Raw genomic sequence first — 22,069 nt, 5'->3', positions numbered from 1 at the left:
AACACGCCCCTGCCGCGGCTTCCTGGCGACGAGCTGCGCAGGAAAGACGCAGCGGTCCGGGCTGCGTTTGCGCTGCGGTTCCCTCGCGCTCGATATGACCGATCTTCGTTATCAACAAGCAGCATGGCGGAGCCGACCGTCCGTATGTCTGGCATCGTTTTAGCCTCGCTGATGTTTCAGCATGTTAACAGCGACTCAGACGTGGTGAGAAACGTATTTTCTACCTGCTGGAAATCGACGTGTTGTCGACGGGAAGTTCAGCTCGGCGCGTTACGATGTTTGGTGTTGAGGGGGGAAGCTAGCGAACAGAACAGAAGTGCCCCGACGTTGCTGAACTTTTAACTTGACTCGTTCTTGTTTATTTGTTTAACCGTGAAGGTTCCAGCTTGTGGTTTGGAGCAGTGCAGAAATGTCCGTCGTTTCAGGGAAGCTGAAACTCACGCCGCGGTGTTTCTCAACTTTTTTAGCCAAGCTAAGCGTTGACAGTTCCGACACACCAGACTCCGTTTAAAAATCCTCTAATTTAAAGTTAGACCGATTCTGCACAAGTACATGCGTACTTTTTGAAAGTTGAGTGAATACGTTTTGAAAGTGATGCGAGTCTTCCGGTAAATTCGGCCGATGTATAACCCAACTCCCGATTCTGACACGAGTCTAACATGGACTTAAAGAAGTGGCGCCCTGGTGCCGCGCAGCACCGCTGCGTTGCGGTGGAACTGTTCCAAAATACACCAGAACTGAAAGTGTACGACGCGGGGCCGGATCCCGGGTTTTAGAGATATTAAGGTGGCGAGGCCCCCGACGCCCCAACTGCCACCAGCAGAAAAGTACAGTTTATTTCCTTATCCATCAGTCTCTGTACTCAGTTAAGGCCGAGTACATTAACTAAGTACATGTACTCAGGTACTGTATTTAAGTACAGTTTGCGGGTACATGTACTTTACTTGAGCGTCTCCATTTGATGCTACTTTATATTTCTACTTCACTACATTTAAGAGGGAAATATTTTACTTTTCAATCAAATGTATTTATTCAATAACTTTAGTCACTTTACTAACTTTACTACTTTAACAACAAAAGAATCACGATGTGTTATTATAATTAAGATGAGACTTGATTCATCCCCAGGGGGATGTTCTCAAAGTGCCCAGCAGTTTATAAAGTCATTGAAATTAAGAACAAGATTAATGCATCAGTAAATACAACCCATTAATAAAACATTACATTATTCTGAAATGGGCCGTTCTGCTTATGAGCACATTTGTTCCGTGGTTCTTCAGGTATAATTAGATGCTAATACTTTGAGTCTCTCTGTGCTTTGGACATTTGGTCGGACAGAACAGGACACGTGAAGACGTCGCCCCGAGCTGCAGGGAATTCTAATGGGCACTGTTGTGTTTCTGTCCCGTCCCCCTGCAGGAAGGTCTGATCCTCGGAGAGAGCAAGTTCGAAGAGCAGATCACCATCAGTGACTCTCAGGCTGATCACATTCACATTGAGGAAATTTACAGTAAGTTTGTGTGGGTCACAAGCAGCGTCACATCCCCACTGACACATGATGTCAGCGATGCATTGGAACTAAGTACATTTACTCAGTTAGCGTAGTTAACGGTACAGTTTACAGGTGCTTATACTTTACTTTAGTAAAGTTTTATTTTTTTGCGAATTCTACTTCCACTTCATATCAGAGGTAAATATTGTACTTTTCACTGCAGCACATTTCTCTGGCAGTTATAGACTCTAGTCACTTTACAGATGAAGATTTTGCAAACAAAATATAACAGACATTATTAAATATTAAAAAAACAAGTACTTTTATGCTGATACTCTGATGCTTTATGCTGATAAGCTGATAGTACTCCGGTACTGACATAGAGGTTCGAATGAAGGATTTTCACTTTCATGTCAGTATTTTCAGGTTGTTGTGTTCATGCTTTTACTTAGTTGGAGTATCTGAATACTTCCTCCACTGTTGTAGAGTAAATCTTTCATTTCTTCAACAGGTATCCAGAAGCACATAGCCTGCCACAAACTCAACTAGTGAGTACTCTCTCTCTCTTAATGGAGCAAATGTTTGGCGCATCGCAGCGGGAATCGTTCGGTTGCTTTACTGTGTCTTCATTTCTGTGCTTGAAGCTTTTACAACAGTGTAGGAGGAGTGAACGTGGAGGCAGTAAAGAAAATCCTGGCAGACAATAAGCAGGTAAGTTTAAAACAAACAATCCCCCAAAAAAAACCCAAACAAGAGTTTGACTGAGGATTAGAATCTGCAGTGATTCAGAACCTCAGCACTGATGGAGCTGCTGTTGTACATCTGGAGGAGAGTGTGATTGGTTGGTACAGACAGCGGAGGAACACGGATCAACAGATGACGTTCAGAGAGAAGATCGTCCATGAGAACCTGAAGACTTCTCTGTCCAACCCTCACATGATCTTCGTGCTGCTGACGCCCAGCAAACTAACATCCCCGGGGTCAACTCACAGGATGGAGTACGCTGCCTTCATCTCCCGCAGCAGGTGACTGAAACTGCTCGCAGAGAGTTTAGAGGCAGAAGCGTGTTGCGATGGTTACGGTTGAATTCAGTTCCCGCGTAACAATCGTAACACGATCGGTGAGATGATTGGTTCGTGAGCCTCGTCCTTCGCCGAGGCTCGCTGCCACATCGTTCAGTGTGGTTTACAGTGTGTTACGCTCGGCTCTCTGCGGTAATCTGATTTCTTAAACGTCATGAAATTAGAAACCTGTGTGTTAGAGTCATAACTCAGTCATTAGGTTGAAACCAACCGCTGATTTCAATATCAATTAATCTGTTGGTCTAACATACAGCGAATAACTCTATATTTTCCCACAGATGTATTTATATTCATAGTGCTTGTTTGATTCAACCCAAATATATTCAGCTTTATGTAATTTACGACGAAGAAGCTGGAACCTCTAAATATTTAGCTTGAGAAGAGACTAAAACGATTAATCAATTATCAAAATAATTCACCATCCTTACGGCAGTATGGAAAATGATTTGTCCCCCCCTTAAACATGAATGCGTCAATAATTATAATCCAGCAGTATGAGATATGTCGATCTGAAACGGGCCATTCTGCGTAAAGAGCACTTTTACCTTTGGTATGTTGAGCATGTTTTGATGCTCATCAGGGATCCTGCTAAATATTTGAATTCATCTGCCATAGATTTCCTCCATTAATTTAGTCTGAAACGTCAAAATAAAAAACAAAAAAACAAAACGAAAACCCACCTACCACAGCTTCCTGGGTCTTTTCTTTTTTAGATTCACTCTCTCTCATGATGAAAACGAGCAGCGAACCTCATGTCTGAGAAGCGGACACCCACAAACATTTGGCGTTTTTCTTGAAAAATGACTGATGCCAGCAATCGATTATCGGATTAGTTGCTGATGAATTTTCTCCGGATTGACTAATTGATTAATCAACTAACTGCTACGGCTTCAAGGCTAATACATTTATACTGAAGTAAACTTGCGAATGCAGGACTTTTACCCGTGAATACTCGAGCACTTCTTCCACCTCTGTTTTTAAAGCTCTCCTCTTCCCTGTTCAAATACTTCACAGCCCAGAAAAAGTCAGAGTTTGTGTGCTCTGCTCTTCTGATGTTGTCTAATGTTGTACTTCTGCTTCTGCGAAGGCAGTTCATGAACGTTCCCGTGCTGGTCAACAACCTGGGTTTACTGGAGCAGCTGGCTTACTGGAAGGTGTCGGCGCCCTGCTCGGCGGTGGGCTACAACCTCACCATGAAGAAACACGGGTACGGTCCCGCACGCGGTTTCACGTCCGCACGATATCTCTGCGTGTGCTCGTCCTGCTTTGATTTCTGCCCTCCGCTCTTTCAGGTCTAAATTCTTCTCCTCCAACGGGCTGCTGAGAGAAGTCAACGAAGTGAACAAAATGAACGATTCTCTGCAGTCGGAGCTGCAGGTGAGGAGCAGAGGGAACGCTTGTCGGGGTGTGACGAGTGTGTTTGAACTCACACGTTATTTTTGTTGTGTGTTGGACAGAAGGCGTGCAGAGATGTGGAGGAGAGTGAGCGTCTGGTCGAAGCGCTGCAGGCTGACGTTTCGGCTCTCAGGAGGAGAGTCAGAGAGAAGACGTGGAGCGGAGCGGGAAAAGGCAGGCTGCGTTTTCATGTGCCAGATTTTCTCTTCGTGGAACGATTTAGTTGAAAGTTTTGAAAAGAAAAAAAGTCTGCCAATAACTATCAAATTTGTCTGCAGTTAATTTTCTGTCAATCAACTGATCGACGAATCCTTTCAGCTCTAGAGCACTGGCTCGATCGATCAATCGCTTCAAGTATTTTCAAGCAAATGTGGAAAAAGCCAAAATTTCTCTGGTTCCTGCCTCTCAAATTCTCAAATGTGAAGATTTGCTGCTTTTCTTCTGTTTCGTGTCCCGTAACCTGAATCTTTGGGTTGGTCGGACACAACAGGAGGTTTTAAGACGTCAACTCTGACCTTTTATAGACCAAGGAATAATGGATTCATCAGAAACATAATTCACATATTACTTGATAAAGACGATAATGTTTAGCCGCGGCCTCAGACCCCAGCAGTTTGTGTTAGAGTCAGAGTTTCAGGGTTTTTTCTGCACTTTACAAGCTGTATATGTGTATATATATATGTGATATATATACATATACAGCTTGTAAAGTGCTGACAAAAATGATTTAAAACCTTTAAATTTAATTTTCTGAGCCCTGCGGAAGCCCTGACGCTGTCTGACCCCCCCACGAGCTGAGCCCATCCTAGACCTCCCTCTGTAACTGATGCCCCACGAAGAAACTGATCATCAGTTCTCACTGATACTCTCATCGAGTAAAATCCCTGAGATGGACTCACAGTAACTGGCGGCAGCGTCGCAGAATATTCTTACTGGTCTCATTAGAACACACCTACAGCTGTGGATAAAGCTGAGGGTGGTTCAGGACTAAATCATGACAGTGTGTTTTCTCTCTGAGCAGAAACGGTCGACGATCCACCGGAGCAGAACAACCTGCTGCTCCACGAGGCCGTCAGAGCCCTGTTCGCCTGCTCTCCTCTGTTCCACACGCAGACCCTCACTCTCCAGGCCTTTCCCGTTCCCGGCGTCTGCTGCGGCTCCGAGCAGGACGAAGCGTCGGACACGCTGTCGCTCTCCCTGCTGAATCCCGGCAGAACGAACTGTCTCAAGAGGCTGACGGAAGTGTCGGCGGGGAGGGAGAGCAAACGCAGGAAAAGCAAATCGTGATGTGAAGGAGTTGCCGTGGAATCATTTCTGTTTGTATTCGTGACACTCAAACTTCATCTTGTTCTTAATCAGTTTTTGTTGGTCACTCACATTATTCTAACATCACTAAACTACATACAAAACAAAAAATACACACGTTTACCCCAAAATAGTCGCTTGTTTTAATGGTGAATCCCTTTAAACTGCAGTTATTAGATGAGAAATTAAGGTTGTTTTAATTATTGTTCATGTCATTTAAACTCTCAGTTTAGGGACTGGTTTGAAAATTGATAATATTTTTCGTTTTTTATTTTATTTATTTTTTCCAAGCAAAAATAGTGAAAAAAAAAAAGCCAAATATTCTCTCAAATGCAAAGATAAGCTGCTTCTGTTTTATATCTGAGCTGAACCTCTTTGGGTTCTGGACTGTCGGTTGGAAGAGACATCTGATTTCTGTCATGTCAACACTGGGACTCATGTTTTAATGTCTGTTAGTCGTCTGGGATGTGAAAACATCAAATTTCCACACGTTGGCTGATCATTTTTTGAAAGGTCTAGCAGCATTTCCCCAAAATCTTTGTCTGAAATTTAAAAATCGGTGGGAAGTTTTAGAAGATGAGCAGTTTGGTTCATTTGCAGTAAACAGGAAAAGAAAACAGGCCGAGGAGATGAACCGAGAGAAGTGACACTTTAATAAACACTTGATCACAGGGTAAACACAGGAGACGACACACGCTGATCCGCTAATCCAGATGTTTGATACCACAGACGTTGGGGTCCCTCATGAACTGGGGGTGCTTGTGGGTCACCGACATGAAACCTGGGGGGTGACATGAGAAAGTAGTGCAGAGACAAGTGAATTAAATCTGACAGAAAACAGACGTCGAGATTGAAAAGGGTCTGATGGTCTGTCGGTTCTGAGCCGGTTTGTCCCTGCAGGACTTTAAACGAGGAGACGACACACGACACCGAGAGTCTGCACGTGCCACTGGAACAGGAGCCTTTCGATCTCTGCGGTGCTGAGGACGTAATCGTCATATAGGCACGTGTGACCGTCCCGTGCACGAAACCAGGATTCACGATGGTTCTGCGCAGAGCCCAACTGATTACGGATTTTTCAGGGTTGACAGATGCAGATCCCTTAGGTTTGTTTTTCTTTTTCAAAGACTTGTGACCGACCCGTAAACTGAGTGGGACAGTCCCCATCAAACCGCGATGGAGACCCCGAAACCTGCTCTGGAAGTTCTGCACTGACATCGACCGCTCCTGTGAACAAGGGCCTCGCCAGCTTGTCGGTCCAGCCCCGATGTCGGCTGAGGCTCCTGTTACATTCTGTTCAGAGAGCCGAGCATCTGATTTCCAGCGCAGGTAGCTGAAGATGACCTCTCTCTAAAAACCAACACCTTCATTCGTATGAAGTCGCTATATAAGAATGTAAGGGATGGTAAAATGGTCGTTTGGGTTCACGAACAAAGAGAGAAAGGATGTGTCGTTTCCAGCTGCCGCCTGATCGGATCCAGAAGTACAGCCACGGTTTGGGAAACAAGTCAATAACCTGAATTATTATCATTATTATTGTTTTTTTCATCCAGGTGGTTTGAAAATCTTTGAGGAGTCTGGAAATACCTTCAGCAGAAGGTCTTGTGAGCAACACGTCAGCTTGGATTCACAAGTTACAGTAGATCACACTGGTGACCAGTTTAAGGACAAAATGCATCAAACTGTCCTTAGAACTGTCTCAAACCTGGTTCTCCTGCAGGTCCAAACGCATCTTCACTCTGATTAGTGTTAACTTCAATATTTCTCAGTGTCTAGTTTTATTAAAATACCGTTGAACTGCTTGAGAAAGGAGCGTCTTTTGTCTGCTGCGGTCACCTGTCACCATTGGTCTCCACTGTAACTGGAGTCCAGCCTGCGGGCGGTACTTACCCATGGAGTGAGCTTTCTTTACAGCTTTGGAGATTTCCTTTTGCTTTCTTCCACACAAGCCTGTAAAACACAACAGAGACGACGTGAACGAAGGCCCATCGGAACCGGTTCTCCGTGTCCGCAAACTGATCCCAACATGAGGTGATGCAGGTGCAGTCTGACGTCCAGCAGCTCACCTGTGATGTGTCGGCCATAAATTCGGCCGGTGTGCGGTGAGATGAACTGGGACAGCAGCTGTAATGAAGACAGGTAGATACACTTAGTGACGGTACCTGATGCACACGGTGTGTGCCGAGTGACCTGCAGCTCTGCACTGAATCTGCAACTCTGCAAATGTGACGTGAATGATTTTGTTTCAGGTGTTCGACAGCTGTTCTGAGTGTGGTGCTGAGCTGCGACATGTAAACATCTGGATTGATTTCTCCCAGACGAACTGATACATGTTGTTTTTTCCTCCCGACATCATTTCTGTCTCCCTGGGAGACTCGCTGCCCTCAGATCAGTTATTAATGGTCCCGTGAGGATGCACAGAATATTACCAGGCTCCGTCACTGCATATACAGCTGTATGCAACACACACACACACACACACACACACACACACACGGCTGCAACTACTCATCATTTTCATCGTGGATTCATTTTCGATTTTATCATTATTATTATGATTAATCGTTTTGTCTAAAAATGTAGGGAAATGGTGAAAGACACACATCGTAATGTCCAACACCTCAGGGAGATGTATTCAAATGGCTCGTGGTATTCAACCAACAACAGACACAGCTGATGAAATGAAAAGTAACAGAGCATTAAGGTTGACAAGGTGCGTCCAGGTAAATCTGCGTCAGAGTTCTCAGTTTTAACCAGCAGGTGTGTTTTTATGAAACTAAAGCCGAAAGGCTTCATGTGCCATCATAAACACACAGAGTCTGAGGTCAGGCTCAGAGCCTCATGCGTCTCACTCACCTGAATATTTTTAAAATCCACCTTGACGTTGCAGAGGACACATCCTTTCTGTGGTTCTTTGTACGGATTTTCCATTTTTACGATCTTAAATAAGACGACAGAAGAACATCGCGTTATGAAATTCACCCTGTTATGACTGATATATTGCTGCAGTTACCAATATTTTTACCTAACACGTTACCTACCATGTCATCTTTCCGTTGGACGACGTGTGACGTCAAACTTCTTAAACCTGCAGAAAGAAATTTAATTTTCATGACATTTTCTTTTGCTCGCTGGCTAACGTTAGCATTAGCAACTGCTGACACTGAGGGAAAATTATGTTTAAACCAACAGCGACCGTTTATTTTATAACCTCCATGGCTCTTGTCACACACTCACACGGGCGTTGAACTATTTATTCAATCTTACTTGCGTTTCCACGTTGAGATAAAACGGACTTGAGCCGCTGCCACAATCTCACAGACAACATTTTGACCTGCCACAGGACAGGAAGCTGTCCGACGCCTGAAAGGGTCCGGTGCGTCGCCACTGAGTTTTCTAACCAGTTCCTACCAACTCTAACGTGTGTTTTGTTTGATTGGTTTGTTTTTTTTGATTGTTCCCTTGTTTCCTAAACTGTCTAATAATCAACAATCAATAATGGATATATGTCAGGGGTTAAGTGGTAATTAACTAAACATAAAGAAGAAAAACAAACACTTGCACAATTTGCATACTGCTGAGTAGCTTCCGTGTACTATTTCATTTATGAAACATTTTCGGTAATAAAATATATTTTGTGCATGCGAAGTTTTACTAAGATGATGAATAGACTTATGATATAATACTGTTTTTGTCCCGAACTACTGCAGACATCGTCAAACCAAACGGCACAGAAATGTTACAGCGAATACATTGGGCAAATTCTTTCCAAAACGTGAGTATAATGAAAACAGCTCTAAAACAAATGTAATGTTTCACCATCAAGTCCACAGAAAGTGCAGTGGTGTTTTTTTAGTTTTTGCAAATAACCACAAAATTTATTGTTTGTGGAGGGAGAGAGGATTATTCATTTATTCATTTATTTAACTTTATTTACAGATTTTAAATTTCTGACGTAAATTCATTTGACGCCGATTTTTTTTTTCCGGAAAAGATTTAACAACACAAGACATAAATCACCCCAGAATGAGCGAAGTAGTTGCACATCTCACTAGCGCTGTTAACAAATTAATTATTAACAAATTAATTATGTTATTTATGTTAACAACGTCGCATTAATCTCATCAATTAACTTATGTGGCCGCTCACCAGAATTATTTTGCGGATTTTCACTGTTAGCACGTTAAGCACTTTTGTGGCACGATACAAGCAAGAAGAACTACAAATTGGCGGAGACTGGCGGCAGTTTAACAGAGTGTGTTATCTGGTGATAGTCGGCTTTATTCCGGGTAACTCTTCAGTGGTTTACTGTAGCTAAAAGTAATTACAAGAAGGGAACACGTTAAGTAACGAAACAGTTAGCTTGACTAGCGAGCTAACGGCAAACGTAAAGCGGAAATGATGGTGGGATATCTCTCTTGCTCAGACGCTGTTGATGACAGTTTGAAACTTGCTAACTGAAGTAGCGAGTCGGCGAGCGGGTTTTGTTAAATTACTCCAGCGACAGTCTTTCACACACTTTTACGGGCATTTATGATGAATTTCTAATGTTTATTATGACTCGTCGTCAAGCTGAGGGAGCGAGGTGGGAAGGGAAACAGTCAGGAGTAAGCTAGCTACCTCACTCGGTACCGTTGGTCCGGCTTTTTCATTTAACGATAACTGGTTTAACGATGCTGTTAATGGCCTTTAACGACATTAATACTGGCGTATAAATGGCTAACGCCGTACAGGAGTGTGTAGCAGTGTTTCAGCTCCTCTCCTGTGCATAGTTTACTGTTTGTTCCCCGTCTGTGTTACGGTTTCAGCTGACACTGTTCCGACATGTAGCACCAGCAGAACCTGCGATGAACGCTGGACAGCAAGACATCCAAATAAAAAGGGTTTCCTCAAGGAAGAGGCCGAGGGACGGACTGAAGGCTTACCTGACACCTGCCCGGGAGAGAGGCCGAGGTAGCTGCGTACAGCCATGCCCCGGAAACAGCAGGTTCAGCAGCATCATGGCTCAAATACAACCTGCCGAGGTGTGTAGGCATCGTCCAAGCGCTGATCTAGAGCCGAAAGGAGTGGTCGATTGATCGATTAGTCAGCGGACAGAAACATAATCGCAACTATTTTGGTAGTCGATCAATCGTTTCCGTCGTTTATCAAGCAGAAATGCCAAAATATTCACTGCATCTAGCTTCTCTAATGCGAATATTTGCCAGTTTCCTTCGTCTCCTACAATTTAAACTGAATATTTTTGGGGTTTGGAATCCGGGTCGGTCAAAACTAGGCAACTGAAGACCACAGCCTGGACTCCTGGAAACTATTCTTCTCACCATTTTCTGATTTTTTTACAGACCAGGTGATTAATCATTGACTCAGTAAATGAATCTGCAGATTAGCAGACCTGCTGCAGTGATCTCATCCGTCACTCATCGGTTTTTCAAGAGACACAAGACATTTTAATGTGACAAAACTGTCATGGGTATTTATTTTTTTACTGTTTCCTGACATTTTATAGACCAAACAAGAAAATAGTCAGCAGGTTAATAGATGAGGACAGAAATTCTAAATTGCAGATCTGGTGTTATTCAATAATAAACTCAGTATCTTTCAGTTTTGGACTGTGTGTTCAGGGAAAATCAGTATTTCTACGACAGCACCTCAGGCTTTAGGTAGTAGTTATGGCCAATTTTCATAATTTTCTGACAAGTCATCAGCTGATCGAGAAAACAATCTTATTAAATACTGAAAATATTGTTAGTTTCAGCTCCATGTTGATCAGAGGACAGTCAGTTTATATGGATTGTCTGTAAATAGGGCTACTAGTGACAATTATTTTTTTCAATTAATCATTTGGTCTGGTTACCATCAGAAAACAGTCAGAAACCAAAAATACCCACTATTTCCCTCAGCTCATAGTGACGTAAAAATACTTCATTTAATATCATGTAACACAAGGAAAAGCAACGAATTGTAATGTTTGGCATATTTGCTTAGACAACAACCCAAACAATTATTGATCATCAAAATAGTTGCTGATAGAATTTCTGCCAATCCACTAATCAATTAAGCATCGTGGCTCTGGTTGTAACGATTAGTCGATTGACAAAGCATTAACTTGAAAAAGCGAAGCAAAGCAAATATTCTCAGAATTTCCTACAGTGTCTCCGGTTTTCTGTTTTTCTAAACTGAGTATCTTTAAGTTTTGAACTGTAGGTCAGACAGAACATGACATTTGAAGACTTCACCTTGGGCTTTGAGAAATCTTACAGAAAAAACAAGTAAAGGACTAATCCAGCGAGGTTGAGACACAAGGCAGAAAGGAAAATGGTCAAAATCAATGCAGCAGAGGCGGAAATGTCCTGATCTGTAACGTCATGTTTGGAGTTACAAGTAGTTATTACCAGTGGGAAACCTCCTTTCTTAATTGGTGCTTTATTGTCACGTAAGAACAAGAATAGCAGCACATCTTCACATTTTAGAAGAAGGAACCGGCAAATATTTGTCATTTTTACTTGAACAACTACATCAACAGTCGATTGATCATCAAAATAGTTGCAGATTAAATTTCTGTCAGTTGACTAAATGATTAATTAACTAGTCATCGATTAGTTAACTAATAATTTCAGCCTACATTGATCGAAGGACAAGTAACTGCAGTAACTAACTGAACAGTCCTGTGTTTTCTTGGCAGTACTGCAGTGACAGCGAGGATTTATTTGGGGACTATGACAGTATCCTGGAGGACAGCTCTCTCTTGGCAAAGCTGGATGATGCAGAACAAAATGAACGTGACCTCCAGAGCGCCGCTCACATCGTCGCTGTGGATCAGCAGGACTGCGCGACTCTGCGACTATCGAAAGACGGCGTCTGGAAACGGTCCTGCGAGGACATTCTCAGCGACTCCATCCTAGACGGACTTGGAGACGAAGCCTTCGAGGACTTACCGGCCAGCCAGATTCAGTTTCAAGAACAGGTTCGTGACAACATAAAGAGGAGCAGACTGCAGGATGGAGATAGAACTTCGACACCTTCTAGAAAGTCTGACAGGACAGCTGAGGCTGGAACGGACGGAAACACGGAGGATAAGTCCAAGAGACAAAACAAAGCGAGGAGGAGTATGACTGATCAGCTGAAGAGGGCGATGCTCTGTAACGCTGCAGCTCCCTCAAGTGTTTCTCGGACCGTCGTGTTAAAAGAAGCGGTGGTTTCGGAGGAGATCAGCGTCGCCATGCAGGCCATGGAAACTGTATCTGCTGAGACGACCGACCTCGGGCCTTTCTTTGGACTCCCCACCAAAGTAAAAGACCTGCTGCACAAACTAAGAGGAATCATGAATTTATATGGTGATGCACTGTTTTCAATCAATCAAGTCAGTTTTTAGGGCTGCAACTAACAGTTACTTCCATTATTAATTAATCACTAGATCATTTTTTCTATTAATCGATTCATTGTTCGTCTAAATGTCAAAACTTGAAAAAATTACTCAAACGACTAATCGATTATCATACTACTTGCCGATCATTTTTCCGTTGATCAACTAGCCGATTACTCAGCTTTGTTGTGGGGAAAATTTATGGGCGTTTTTCATTATTTTCTGATATTTCTTTTTGACTAATTGATTAATTGTGAAAATAATAAAATAAAACAGAGATTTGCCATTTTTACACTTTGGTTGTTGTTTGGATGAAACAAACAAGATATACCATGTTAATCAGTGAGTTTTAGAGGTAGCGGTAGGCGGATTTTGTTTCCTTTGGACGCAGCCAGGTGAATTATTCCTTCAGGTCAACGTAACTTCATCTAGAGAACGTGAGTTTTTTTGTTCCTTTTGTGTTTCAGATTGGCAGCAGATGTGTCTGAACCTGGACTGTGTTCAGCAGAGGAAGAATCTGATCTACTCTCTTCCCACCAGCGGAGGGAAAACTCTTGTTGCAGAGATCCTCATCCTCAGAGAGCTGCTGTGCAGGAAGAAAGACTGTCTGTTCATCTTACCCTACATATCACTGGTGCAGGAGAAGGTACTGGGACCAAAGAAAAACTAAGACACATACAATAATGCAGCATCTGTATTTGCAAAATTACCATGTAAACTCCTCGAGAAATGCTTTCCTGTAGAGGCCTGTGCACAACAATAAACATGGTACAAAAGCGTGGGCAAACACACAGACGTTCACGACACCACTCAGTTTACACGTTATACATCGGTTTTATCTTAAGATCTGAAATGCATCAAAAGCAGACAGTGGGTTTACAATGTCCAGATTAAGAGACGACCTTTTGACATATACAGTGTTATCATCTGCATAAAATGTACATTACAGCGTTTTGCAGAGATGATATGATTAATGTAAAAAGCTAATAGAGGAGGAATGGAGCCTTGAGGGGCACCTTTCTTAAACTTCAGAGCACTTGATTGTTGAACCACTTGGTGCTCCTGCTCAATTATTCTCAGGTACGGGGGTTAGCGAGCTTTGGCCTGGAGCTGGACTTCATGGTGGAGGAGTACGCTGGCAGTAAGGGCAAGTTTCCTCCGGTGAAGAGGAGAAACAAGACATCAATTTACATCACTACGATAGAGAAAGCCCACAGCCTGGTGAACTCTCTGATAGAAACCAGCAGGCTGGATAACCTCGGACTGGTGGTGGTTGATGAGGTACTAGCACACAGCGTTAAGTAAAAGTACCTTTACGTATGAAAGTAAAGGTTTAACGCAAGGTGTTTTTCTTCCATACGCAGCTTCACATGCTGGGTGACGGCAGTAGAGGGGCTGTTATTGAGATGACACTGGCTAAACTTCTGTATATGAGCAGTAAGTGTCTCTTATGACGATTCCTTTCCTCTCTTATCGCAGTTCTCTAGTTGAACTGTAAAATTCTTTAAATCAAATTCACAATCCTACTGTTTTCTTCTCCAGAAAAGACTCAGATTATTGGAATGAGCGCCACGCTGGGAAACATCAGAGACCTGCAGACATTTTTGAAGGCTGAAAATTACACAAATGACTTCAGACCTGTAAGTGATTTTAAACTGCCGAACACTCAAACTAAATGTACTCCACAACTATTCTTCAAAGCCTGCTGTGTTGTCTGGTCGGGTGATATTCTATGTTTTTATTCTTGTCATCAAATCCCATGAGCAGATTCAACAGTGCATGTATCTGCCAACAAGTGTTGTCTCTGATACACCTGGTTCCTCTGAGCTCAGAGGTCAATCGTTTCCAGAAACTATTAAAAACGCATCAGTGAGTCCCACTGTTGTTCTGGGTGACATGTTGCTTTTTTTCTAAATCAGCATTGTGGCCTGTATTTGTGTTTTGGGAGGATAAAGGGAGATGGCACCTAAACAAGAACAAGCATAACTTGTGAACCCAAAAACAGACCACGTCTTGTCTTACCTACCTTCCAGAGCCCCCACTGATGGGCCGTGATGACGGCAGTTTAGCCAGGTGTGACATAGATTCAGTCCAATCGACGTGTAGTGTGCGATGGCTCTACGTCTGTATAATTTTCTTGTCACTTATTTTACCTGTGTCATTTTTACAGAGTACAGTGTGAGAGTTGGGTTCACATCATTTTGTGACAGAGTGAAAGTGCTTATCAAGACACTTCATAATTGGACAGGAGTAATTTTTTCCATATTTGTTGTTCAGTCGCTAGTGACGGCACTTAAACCGCACGACTCTCTGACTCAGTGAGCTTTATAGTGAAGAAGCGCCCATGGATTCACTGACAAAAGGAAACGCAGTCTCTGACTTGTAGTAAAACTGTCCTCTGTCCTCTCAGGTCCAGCTGAAAGAATATGTCAAACTGAATGACACCATCTATGAAGTGGACCCAAAGGAAGAGGATTGTTTTAAGTTCTCACGTCTTCTCAAATTTAAGGTAATCACAGAGCTCACATACTGTCCTGTTTGAATAGCGACAACCATTTGGAGTCTTCAGGTTTACTGTCAGCCCAAAAATACATGACAGTGGTGTGGGCCACTGCAGTCCAGTGGTCGCGAAGCGCACAGAGTCTGCTCAAGGCGATAACCTTCGCCCATCATAAAGACAGGTATCATTCTTAAGTTTGCAGATGACTGTGATTTGCAGAGTCGAGGTCAGTGTGGAGAAAAAATCAAGCAGAATGTGAGATGTTCAGTGACTTTCCCAGGAGACCCTCCTCTCCTGCCTCTGACCATCATTAAAGAGCAGCCCAGCAGCACAGATGTGTGGGAACCAGCCTGAATGAAACATTCGTCTTTGGTGCCAACACTGATTTTGTTTTTTATTCCCCTGTTGAGAGGGTCTTACCTCCCGACAGGTGACACTACCTGACGCTTGTTACCAGCTGTGGATGTGACAGGGTGTCCTCTGGTTTCTGGCTTGTTCTCGCTGCTTTTTCTGATGGTTTTGGTGAAAAGTGAACTTTATATTTGTTGTTGTTGTTTTCACTACTGTACTTTTCTGTATTTTTATTACTTATTTAAAACTGTCTCTAAGCCAAAATTCCCTTTATGGACATTGAAGCTTCACTCTACGTAATGGGGGGGGGGGGGGCGTTCATGGAAAGGTTTCTTTTAATAAATCAGTCAAGTTCTACTTTTTCTGCTTTTGAGTGCCGTCCTTGACTGTGATTCTTCCAAATAAGGAGAGGATCAATATTTTGTAGGATAATAGATGTAATATAAATAATATTTTTCTTGACAATACGTCTGATCTTCATAATCTCTCTCAGTACTCCAGTGCGATGCAGAAGATCGACCCAGATCACATAATAGCTCTGGTGGCTGAGGTCATTCCGACACATTCGTGTCTGGTCTTCTGTCCCACCAAGAAGAACTGTGAGAACGTCGCAGGGATGATCTGCAAGTATCTGAAAAAGTGAGTGAACCGGTCGGCTGACGTCTCCTGCCCTGGAGGCGACAGCACCGACTGATTCGGTGTTGTTGATCGGATTCTGTACAGGGAGTTTCTCCAGCACAGGGAGGCGGGGAAGGCCGTCCTCCTCAGAGAGCTGAGGGACAGCGGGAACGGCTCGGTGTGTCCGGTGCTCAGGAGGACTGTGCCGTATGGTTTGGCCTATCACCACAGCGGACTGACCACCGAGGAGAGGAAACTGGTGGAGGAGGCCTACTCCAACGGGGTCCTCTGTCTCCTCACCTGTACCTCCACCCTGGCTGCAGGGATCAACCTGCCTGCCCGCAGGTTAGATGCTGATTAACAGCAAACAGCCAACACAGTTAGGACAGTTAGGAGCTCACTTTAGCCACACGTTAACCCTTTAACTGTTCTTTAGACATGGTTTGTCTTAAAGTAAGTCTGTAGTCATGAACTACATCAAAACCACATTAGCGGAGCAGTGAAAGAGGGCAAGAGATTCCTTTTTCTACCGGTGCTTTGCCTACATTAGCGCACCTGAGAGCAGTGGTTCTAGTGGATGACTAGTGGGTAAAAAAATACAAATCACAGGCGGAATATGTCAGTGCTTTGTGAGCTGCTATTTTTGTTCTTGTCATCAAGTCTCATGTGCAGACTAAAACCTTCCCTAGTTTCTGGAAACAGTGGATCTCCGTGGCTCAGAGGAATCACAGATATCAGAGACAGTCGATGTTGGTTTGAGTCTGCACATGAAGAAAAATATAAAATGTCTCCGGATTTAGACTTAAGAGAAGCACACTGGGGTTAGCGCAAGTAAACATAAACCCATTTAAAATCTAAAACGTGGCACGCTTCGGGAAGTGATTGGCACAGTAATGATAAGAATCTTTGATTTGTCGTAAACGGGCTAAATGCTCTTTAGGACAAATTTCATCTATTTTTGGGTTTGACGCTAATGTCCACAATCCAGAGTGATTCTGCGATCGCCGTACGTGGGCACAGACTTCCTGAAGAGAAGTCAGTACAAACAGATGGTGGGACGGGCCGGTCGAGCCGGGATCGACACTGTGGGAGAGAGCATCCTCATCCTGCAGGACAAGGAGAGGAATATGGTAACTACACTCACAGCACACAAGATCTTCTGCAGCTTGGCTGGACATGAAACAACTAACAGCCCACAACACAAAGACATTCACTTTATTTTCACGTGAGATAAAGTAAAGCAAGAAATATGCACATCTGAGAAGCTGGAAGCAGTGAGTTTCTGGCATTCTGGCTTAAAAAAATGATGATCAGCTGATCGCTAATTGACCAGTTGTCAGCTCTAGAGAACGTTATGAAATGTTTGAAATATTGGAAATGGATATTCACAGTGGGGAGAAAATAATATCCAGAACCAGCGGCTCCTCAAGCGTCAGTGCTCCATAAAGGATTTGATACACACTGTTTTGCTGTTACATTTTTCTTTATTGACACTGGGGCTGACAATTATTTTCATTATTAATCTATTAATCGTTATGTCTATATATTTTTTATTTTTTTTTTTAGTGAAAAATTCCCTTCCCACATTCTCAAATCCCAAGGTGACGTTTTCAAATGTCCTGTTTTGTCCGACCACTGGTCCAAAACCCAAAGAGATTCGGTTTAACGTCATGTTAGACACAGAAAAGCATAAAATCTTCACATTTAGGGTGGAACCAGAAAACTGTTGGCATTTTTGCTCGAAAAGACCTAAAACAATTTGTCGTTTATTAGATTAGTTGCTGATTAATTTTCTGTCAAACGACTTATCAGTGAATCGACTAATCGTTGCAGCTCTAATTGACCTTCGTTGGGATTTTTCAGGCTAAAACACTTGTGTGTGCCCCGATGGAGAACTGTTTCAGCAACCTGATGCACGACGGTGGAAAAGGCATCCTGAGTCTCATCCTGTCCCTCGTTGGACTGAATGTAAATCCCTCCGTTCGTTATTTCTGACGCCCACATCACCCAGAGGTAGGCGAGGCAACGCTACTGTAGCCGTGCGGACGTTCACGAATCGGTGCTGTTTTGCTGCAGATCACCACCTCGTTAGAGCAGATGAGAGAGTTCCTCCGTGGGACGCTGCTGCATGTTCAGGAGAAGCAGCTGTGTGTGGAGAAGAGTCTGTGGGACGTGGTGCAGCAGTGTGTCGACCTCCTGAAGGAGAAAGATCTCATCACCGTGACTTCTGACTCGCACGGCCAAACTCTGCAGGTCACCAAGCTGGGAAAAGCTACCTACAAAGGTAAACCACTGTCACGTCTTCAGTGGTTTCGGTGTCCTGAGCACGTGGGGGGCCAACCTCACACAGGCACGATGTTTGCACAGGGTTCGGTAGTATTCCCCACCAACGTCGTTTAGTTAGAGGCCCAGCACTGTACAGAACAGGATGCAGCCACAGGACTAACTAGTGACCTTCCAGCTCGGCTCGTAACAATCACTCGGCCGTGAACATTCAGAAACTTCCACTTCATTTAACCCGGTTCTGGTGCTTCTGTTACACTTCTCCCAACAGAAGTTAGCTTGGTAAAAGACCGTCTGTGAGGAGAGGTAGGTAGGTCTACGTCAAGCTGGCCAGCTGACACACACTCACCTGCAAACAGCCTATGCTGGGCTGCTTAACGGTGACGTCACTGTGCGTGCGCGTTTGTGGCTGTGTTGTTGGGTCCCCTTCGTCTCATACCAGCACCAGTCAGCTGCTCGTTACGTTTCGTCGTGGCTGCAGTCCAGTGACTTGTATCCACCTCTCGTCCTCAGGCTCAGTGGATCTGACCTATAGTGACGTTCTGTACAAAGACCTGTCTAAAGGTCTGGAGGGTCTGCTGCTCAACAGTTACCTCCACCTGGTCTACCTGGTCACACCCTACGACATGATTTCACAGTGCAAACCGGACTGGATGGTTTACTTCAGACAGGTACAGAGTGAGCGTTGGACACCGTGAGCTCCTGTTTTTACAGATCTGTTTAATCCACTTAGTTTTGTTTTGCAGTTCACCCTACTGACGGCTGCAGAGCAGAAGATGTCCGCAGCCGTCGGAGTGCCCGAGAGTTTTGTCACTAGGAAAGCCGCAGGACAGACGGTGAAAAACGTAAGAAAATGCAGACTCTTGTTCTGGTACAGAGGAACATTACCCGCTAAAATTTTTAGTTTCAGCTTTGGAGCAACCGAGCTGTGGACGTTTTACCGTTTCACCACTAAGCCCTCACACCAACAACGTAAAAAATATCTGACTTTGCTTTGCCGTGCTTGTTTTCCCTCACGTAGCGTGTTGTCGTTGTGGTGTTTCAGAACGTGAACATGGTGGTGGTGAGGCGGATGTATCTGGCTCTGGTGCTGTTTTCTTTACTGAAGGAAACAAACCTGTGGAGCGTGGCCGACAGGTTTCAGCTGAGCCGAGGCTTCATCCAGACTCTACTCAGCTCCTCCTCGGCTTTCTGCTCCTGCGTGCTGCACTTCACGGAGGTACCACCGCCGCTCACATCTGACGAGATCACTGAGGCCGATCTCAGGCCTGTTAAACGTTGGAAAGGAAGTGCTCCCTGTTCTCTGTCTTTGACCAGGAGCTGGAGGAGTTTTGGCCGTTTAAAGCGTTGCTGACGGAGCTGACGCGAAGGCTGAGTTACTGTGTGAAGGCGGAGCTCATCCCTCTGATGGAGGTGGCTGGAGTCATGGAGGTCAGTGTGGATGTTTCCAGTTTTGTGCAGGTCATTGACCCTGAAACAGATGAGTAGGAAATCAGTCCTGACCAGACATTCTTTAGAACTAGGAGTTAACACATTTTTACTTTAGTCCATCAACAGAAAGTCAAGCATCACTGTACATTTAAACGTTTTTGTGTTTTGGACTGTTGGTTGGACAAAACAAGACATTTACCAAAAACCTGGCCTTCGAATATGTAGAATTATACCAGGCATTTTTCACTATCTTCTGACCGTTTATGGACCTAATGATCAATTGAATTTGAACATTTTCTCATTTGCTCTGTTTTATATCATTATTAACTGAGTTCGGCTTTTGGACAATACAAGACTTCTGAAGAAGTCACCTTGGACTCAACTTACATGAGTAGTTCGTAACACAAAATCAATCACCAGGTATTTGGATAATTTAATCTAAGTTATTTACTAAGCACAAACACCAAACATTTTCTGGCTGCAGCCTCTCACATGTGAGGAAACGATGTTTGAAGACGTCACCTGTGAAATTTGAGAGGAATTTTCCACTTTTTTCACTATTTTTCATTATATTTCTGACATTTTCTAGATCAAGTGATGGTTTCAGATTAATCGATTTCTTACATTCACTCGTCTTTCATATTATCCTTTAGAAACATTTCATTTAAGTTTTAGCTTCCAAAGGTTTTTTCATCCTAGTTTCAGTGGACAAAATCAACACAGGTTTAGAGTTTTTTCAGATTTTTGACCCTGAGAAATACAGAAGCCTCCACAGGGGGGCGCTGCAGAGCTGAAGGGGCGGCGATACTGTGTCAGGTGAATTAGAATCATGGTCCTCCTCCTCAGTTGTAACTGAGTCAGATCTGAACTCACAGACATGAGACACCTGTTGATATGATTCAGTGAGACGTCCACTTCCTGAGGACATCATGACCTCTGATGTCCCTCCAAAATAAACTTCCAGAAATCCACTTAGAAACCAGAGGAAAAAGAGGCTGCAGAACTTCATTCAGAATCTTCCTGTTTTTAGGTTTCCTTCAGTGTCACAGTGACCCAGTGACAGTTGTCTGAACGTCCACGGCTACGCTGAGAACAGGAGCTGGTCACAGCTGGTTCAGCAGCTTTTAACGGGACAGTTTGACTGAATGGAAACAGATACAGACTAAAAACACTGGGCTCAAAGAGCAGAGCAGCACCGAGCTGTAGCCACTGGTGAGCTTTTACAGGGTCAGGTGGGGGTGAAATCACCGAGCAGAGCAGGTGATGTTAGAATCAACTTACCTCCCCTACAGACAGAAGTCCAGTCCACATGGGGCTACACACTGTACAATATCTGACTGCACCTCCAGTGTGTTCAAGGAGTCAGGTCCAATGATTCACGACTGAAACTCTCCTGACAAACGTCCTCAGCGAAGTTTCCACAGCGAAAACCACAGAAACTTATACATAGATCTGATTTATGTGCAGTGTGTTTACTACAGTTGTATTTGTTTGTTTTTCCTCTCCAGTCAAGAGCGAAGCAGCTGTATAACGCCGGCTACAAGACGCTGACTCACCTGGCAAACGCTGACCCTGCGGTTTTGTCCAAGACCATAGAAAACCTCTACAAGAAACAGGCCAACCAGATCGTGGCCTCGGCTAAAGTGAGTCTCACGTTTGTCCTCGGTGCTTCGTTGTGTTGTAATGCAATAATTGACATGTGACAGAGGATGTGTCTCTGTGTTCCAGATGCTTCTGAATGAAAAAGCTGCAGCTCTTCAGGAGGAAGTGGATGACCTGCTGATGATGCCTTTAGATCTGCCCACGGCTTTAAAAACACAGCAACTCGTCTGACTTCATTTATTACAGAGAAGTTTTATTCTCTTCCTAAACCGCTGGGAATTTCAGTTTTTTAACTCTTTCATTGGTTTGAAATACATATCGTATTAAAGTCATGTCCACCAACACTTCACTGTCATGCACAGTTGTGTCAAACTTCCACTGTAAACACATGAATCGACGACCCAGACATCCCAGATACTTCACCCTAATTTATTCTAGACCTGCTCTACATGAAAAGTGCCCGAGCTAACGTCTGTTATGATTTCACGCTGCTCAAAGCTCTGGCCACATTTTTATTATCAGCTACGGTCCAAACATCACCAGGTTTCTCTCTGGCGGGTCAAGTGGGTTGTTACGGGAGGTTTTCGGTTTTGATGCTTAATTGCATTCATAGATAAGCCTGGATCTTATCCAAGCGCTGAGGTCAG

At 43.8% G+C, this 22,069-nt stretch overlaps 3 protein-coding genes across 13 annotated transcripts; 2 read left to right on the top strand and 1 right to left on the bottom strand.

Moving 5' to 3' along the window:
- Positions 1–18: 18 nt before the first annotated feature.
- Positions 19–5,869, top strand: abraxas1 (abraxas 1, BRCA1 A complex subunit). Of its 2 annotated transcripts, none has more exons than XM_040156680.1 (9): positions 19–204; positions 1,420–1,510; positions 2,004–2,040; positions 2,137–2,203; positions 2,282–2,517; positions 3,662–3,781; positions 3,867–3,951; positions 4,032–4,143; positions 4,991–5,869. In XM_040156680.1, exons 1-9 carry the CDS (start codon positions 124–126, stop codon positions 5,254–5,256), a joined length of 1,095 nt encoding a protein of 364 aa, XP_040012614.1. In that variant the 5' UTR covers positions 19–123; the 3' UTR covers positions 5,257–5,869. The 2 variants fall into 2 exon arrangements, with proteins under 2 accessions (XP_040012614.1, XP_040012616.1); XM_040156682.1 differs by having other exon boundaries at positions 20–204; positions 2,321–2,517.
- A 35-nt stretch (positions 5,870–5,904) lies between these two features.
- mrps18c (mitochondrial ribosomal protein S18C) lies at positions 5,905–10,311 on the bottom strand. 2 transcript variants are annotated; one of them, XM_040156689.1, is made up of 6 exons: positions 10,200–10,311; positions 8,316–8,362; positions 8,131–8,214; positions 7,341–7,398; positions 7,165–7,224; positions 5,905–6,055 (listed from the first exon to the last, which is right to left on the bottom strand). In XM_040156689.1, exons 1-6 carry the CDS (start codon positions 10,243–10,245, stop codon positions 5,979–5,981), a joined length of 372 nt encoding a protein of 123 aa, XP_040012623.1. In that variant the 5' UTR covers positions 10,246–10,311; the 3' UTR covers positions 5,905–5,978. The 2 variants fall into 2 exon arrangements, with proteins under 2 accessions (XP_040012623.1, XP_040012622.1); XM_040156688.1 differs by lacking the exon at positions 10,200–10,311 and adding an exon at positions 8,542–8,677.
- helq (helicase, POLQ like) lies at positions 9,309–21,766 on the top strand. Of its 9 annotated transcripts, none has more exons than XM_040156663.1 (19): positions 9,309–9,563; positions 10,105–10,298; positions 11,957–12,608; positions 13,105–13,283; positions 13,718–13,918; positions 14,002–14,074; positions 14,180–14,277; positions 15,048–15,146; positions 15,982–16,127; positions 16,212–16,451; positions 17,095–17,236; positions 17,970–18,074; positions 18,183–18,390; positions 18,903–19,060; positions 19,136–19,234; positions 19,435–19,608; positions 19,707–19,820; positions 21,329–21,463; positions 21,549–21,766. In XM_040156663.1, exons 1-19 carry the CDS (start codon positions 9,410–9,412, stop codon positions 21,651–21,653), a joined length of 3,276 nt encoding a protein of 1,091 aa, XP_040012597.1. In that variant the 5' UTR covers positions 9,309–9,409; the 3' UTR covers positions 21,654–21,766. The 9 variants fall into 9 exon arrangements, with proteins under 9 accessions (XP_040012597.1, XP_040012598.1, XP_040012601.1 ...); XM_040156664.1 differs by having other exon boundaries at positions 9,310–9,529; positions 10,083–10,298; XM_040156667.1 differs by having other exon boundaries at positions 9,456–9,563; positions 10,083–10,298.
- Positions 21,767–22,069: the final 303 nt, after the last annotated feature.

Source organism: Xiphias gladius, chromosome 20 (genome assembly GCF_016859285.1).
Source record: "Xiphias gladius isolate SHS-SW01 ecotype Sanya breed wild chromosome 20, ASM1685928v1, whole genome shotgun sequence".
Lineage (NCBI taxonomy): Eukaryota > Metazoa > Chordata > Actinopteri > Istiophoriformes > Xiphiidae > Xiphias > Xiphias gladius.
This window is presented reverse-complemented; position numbering and strand designations above follow the sequence as displayed.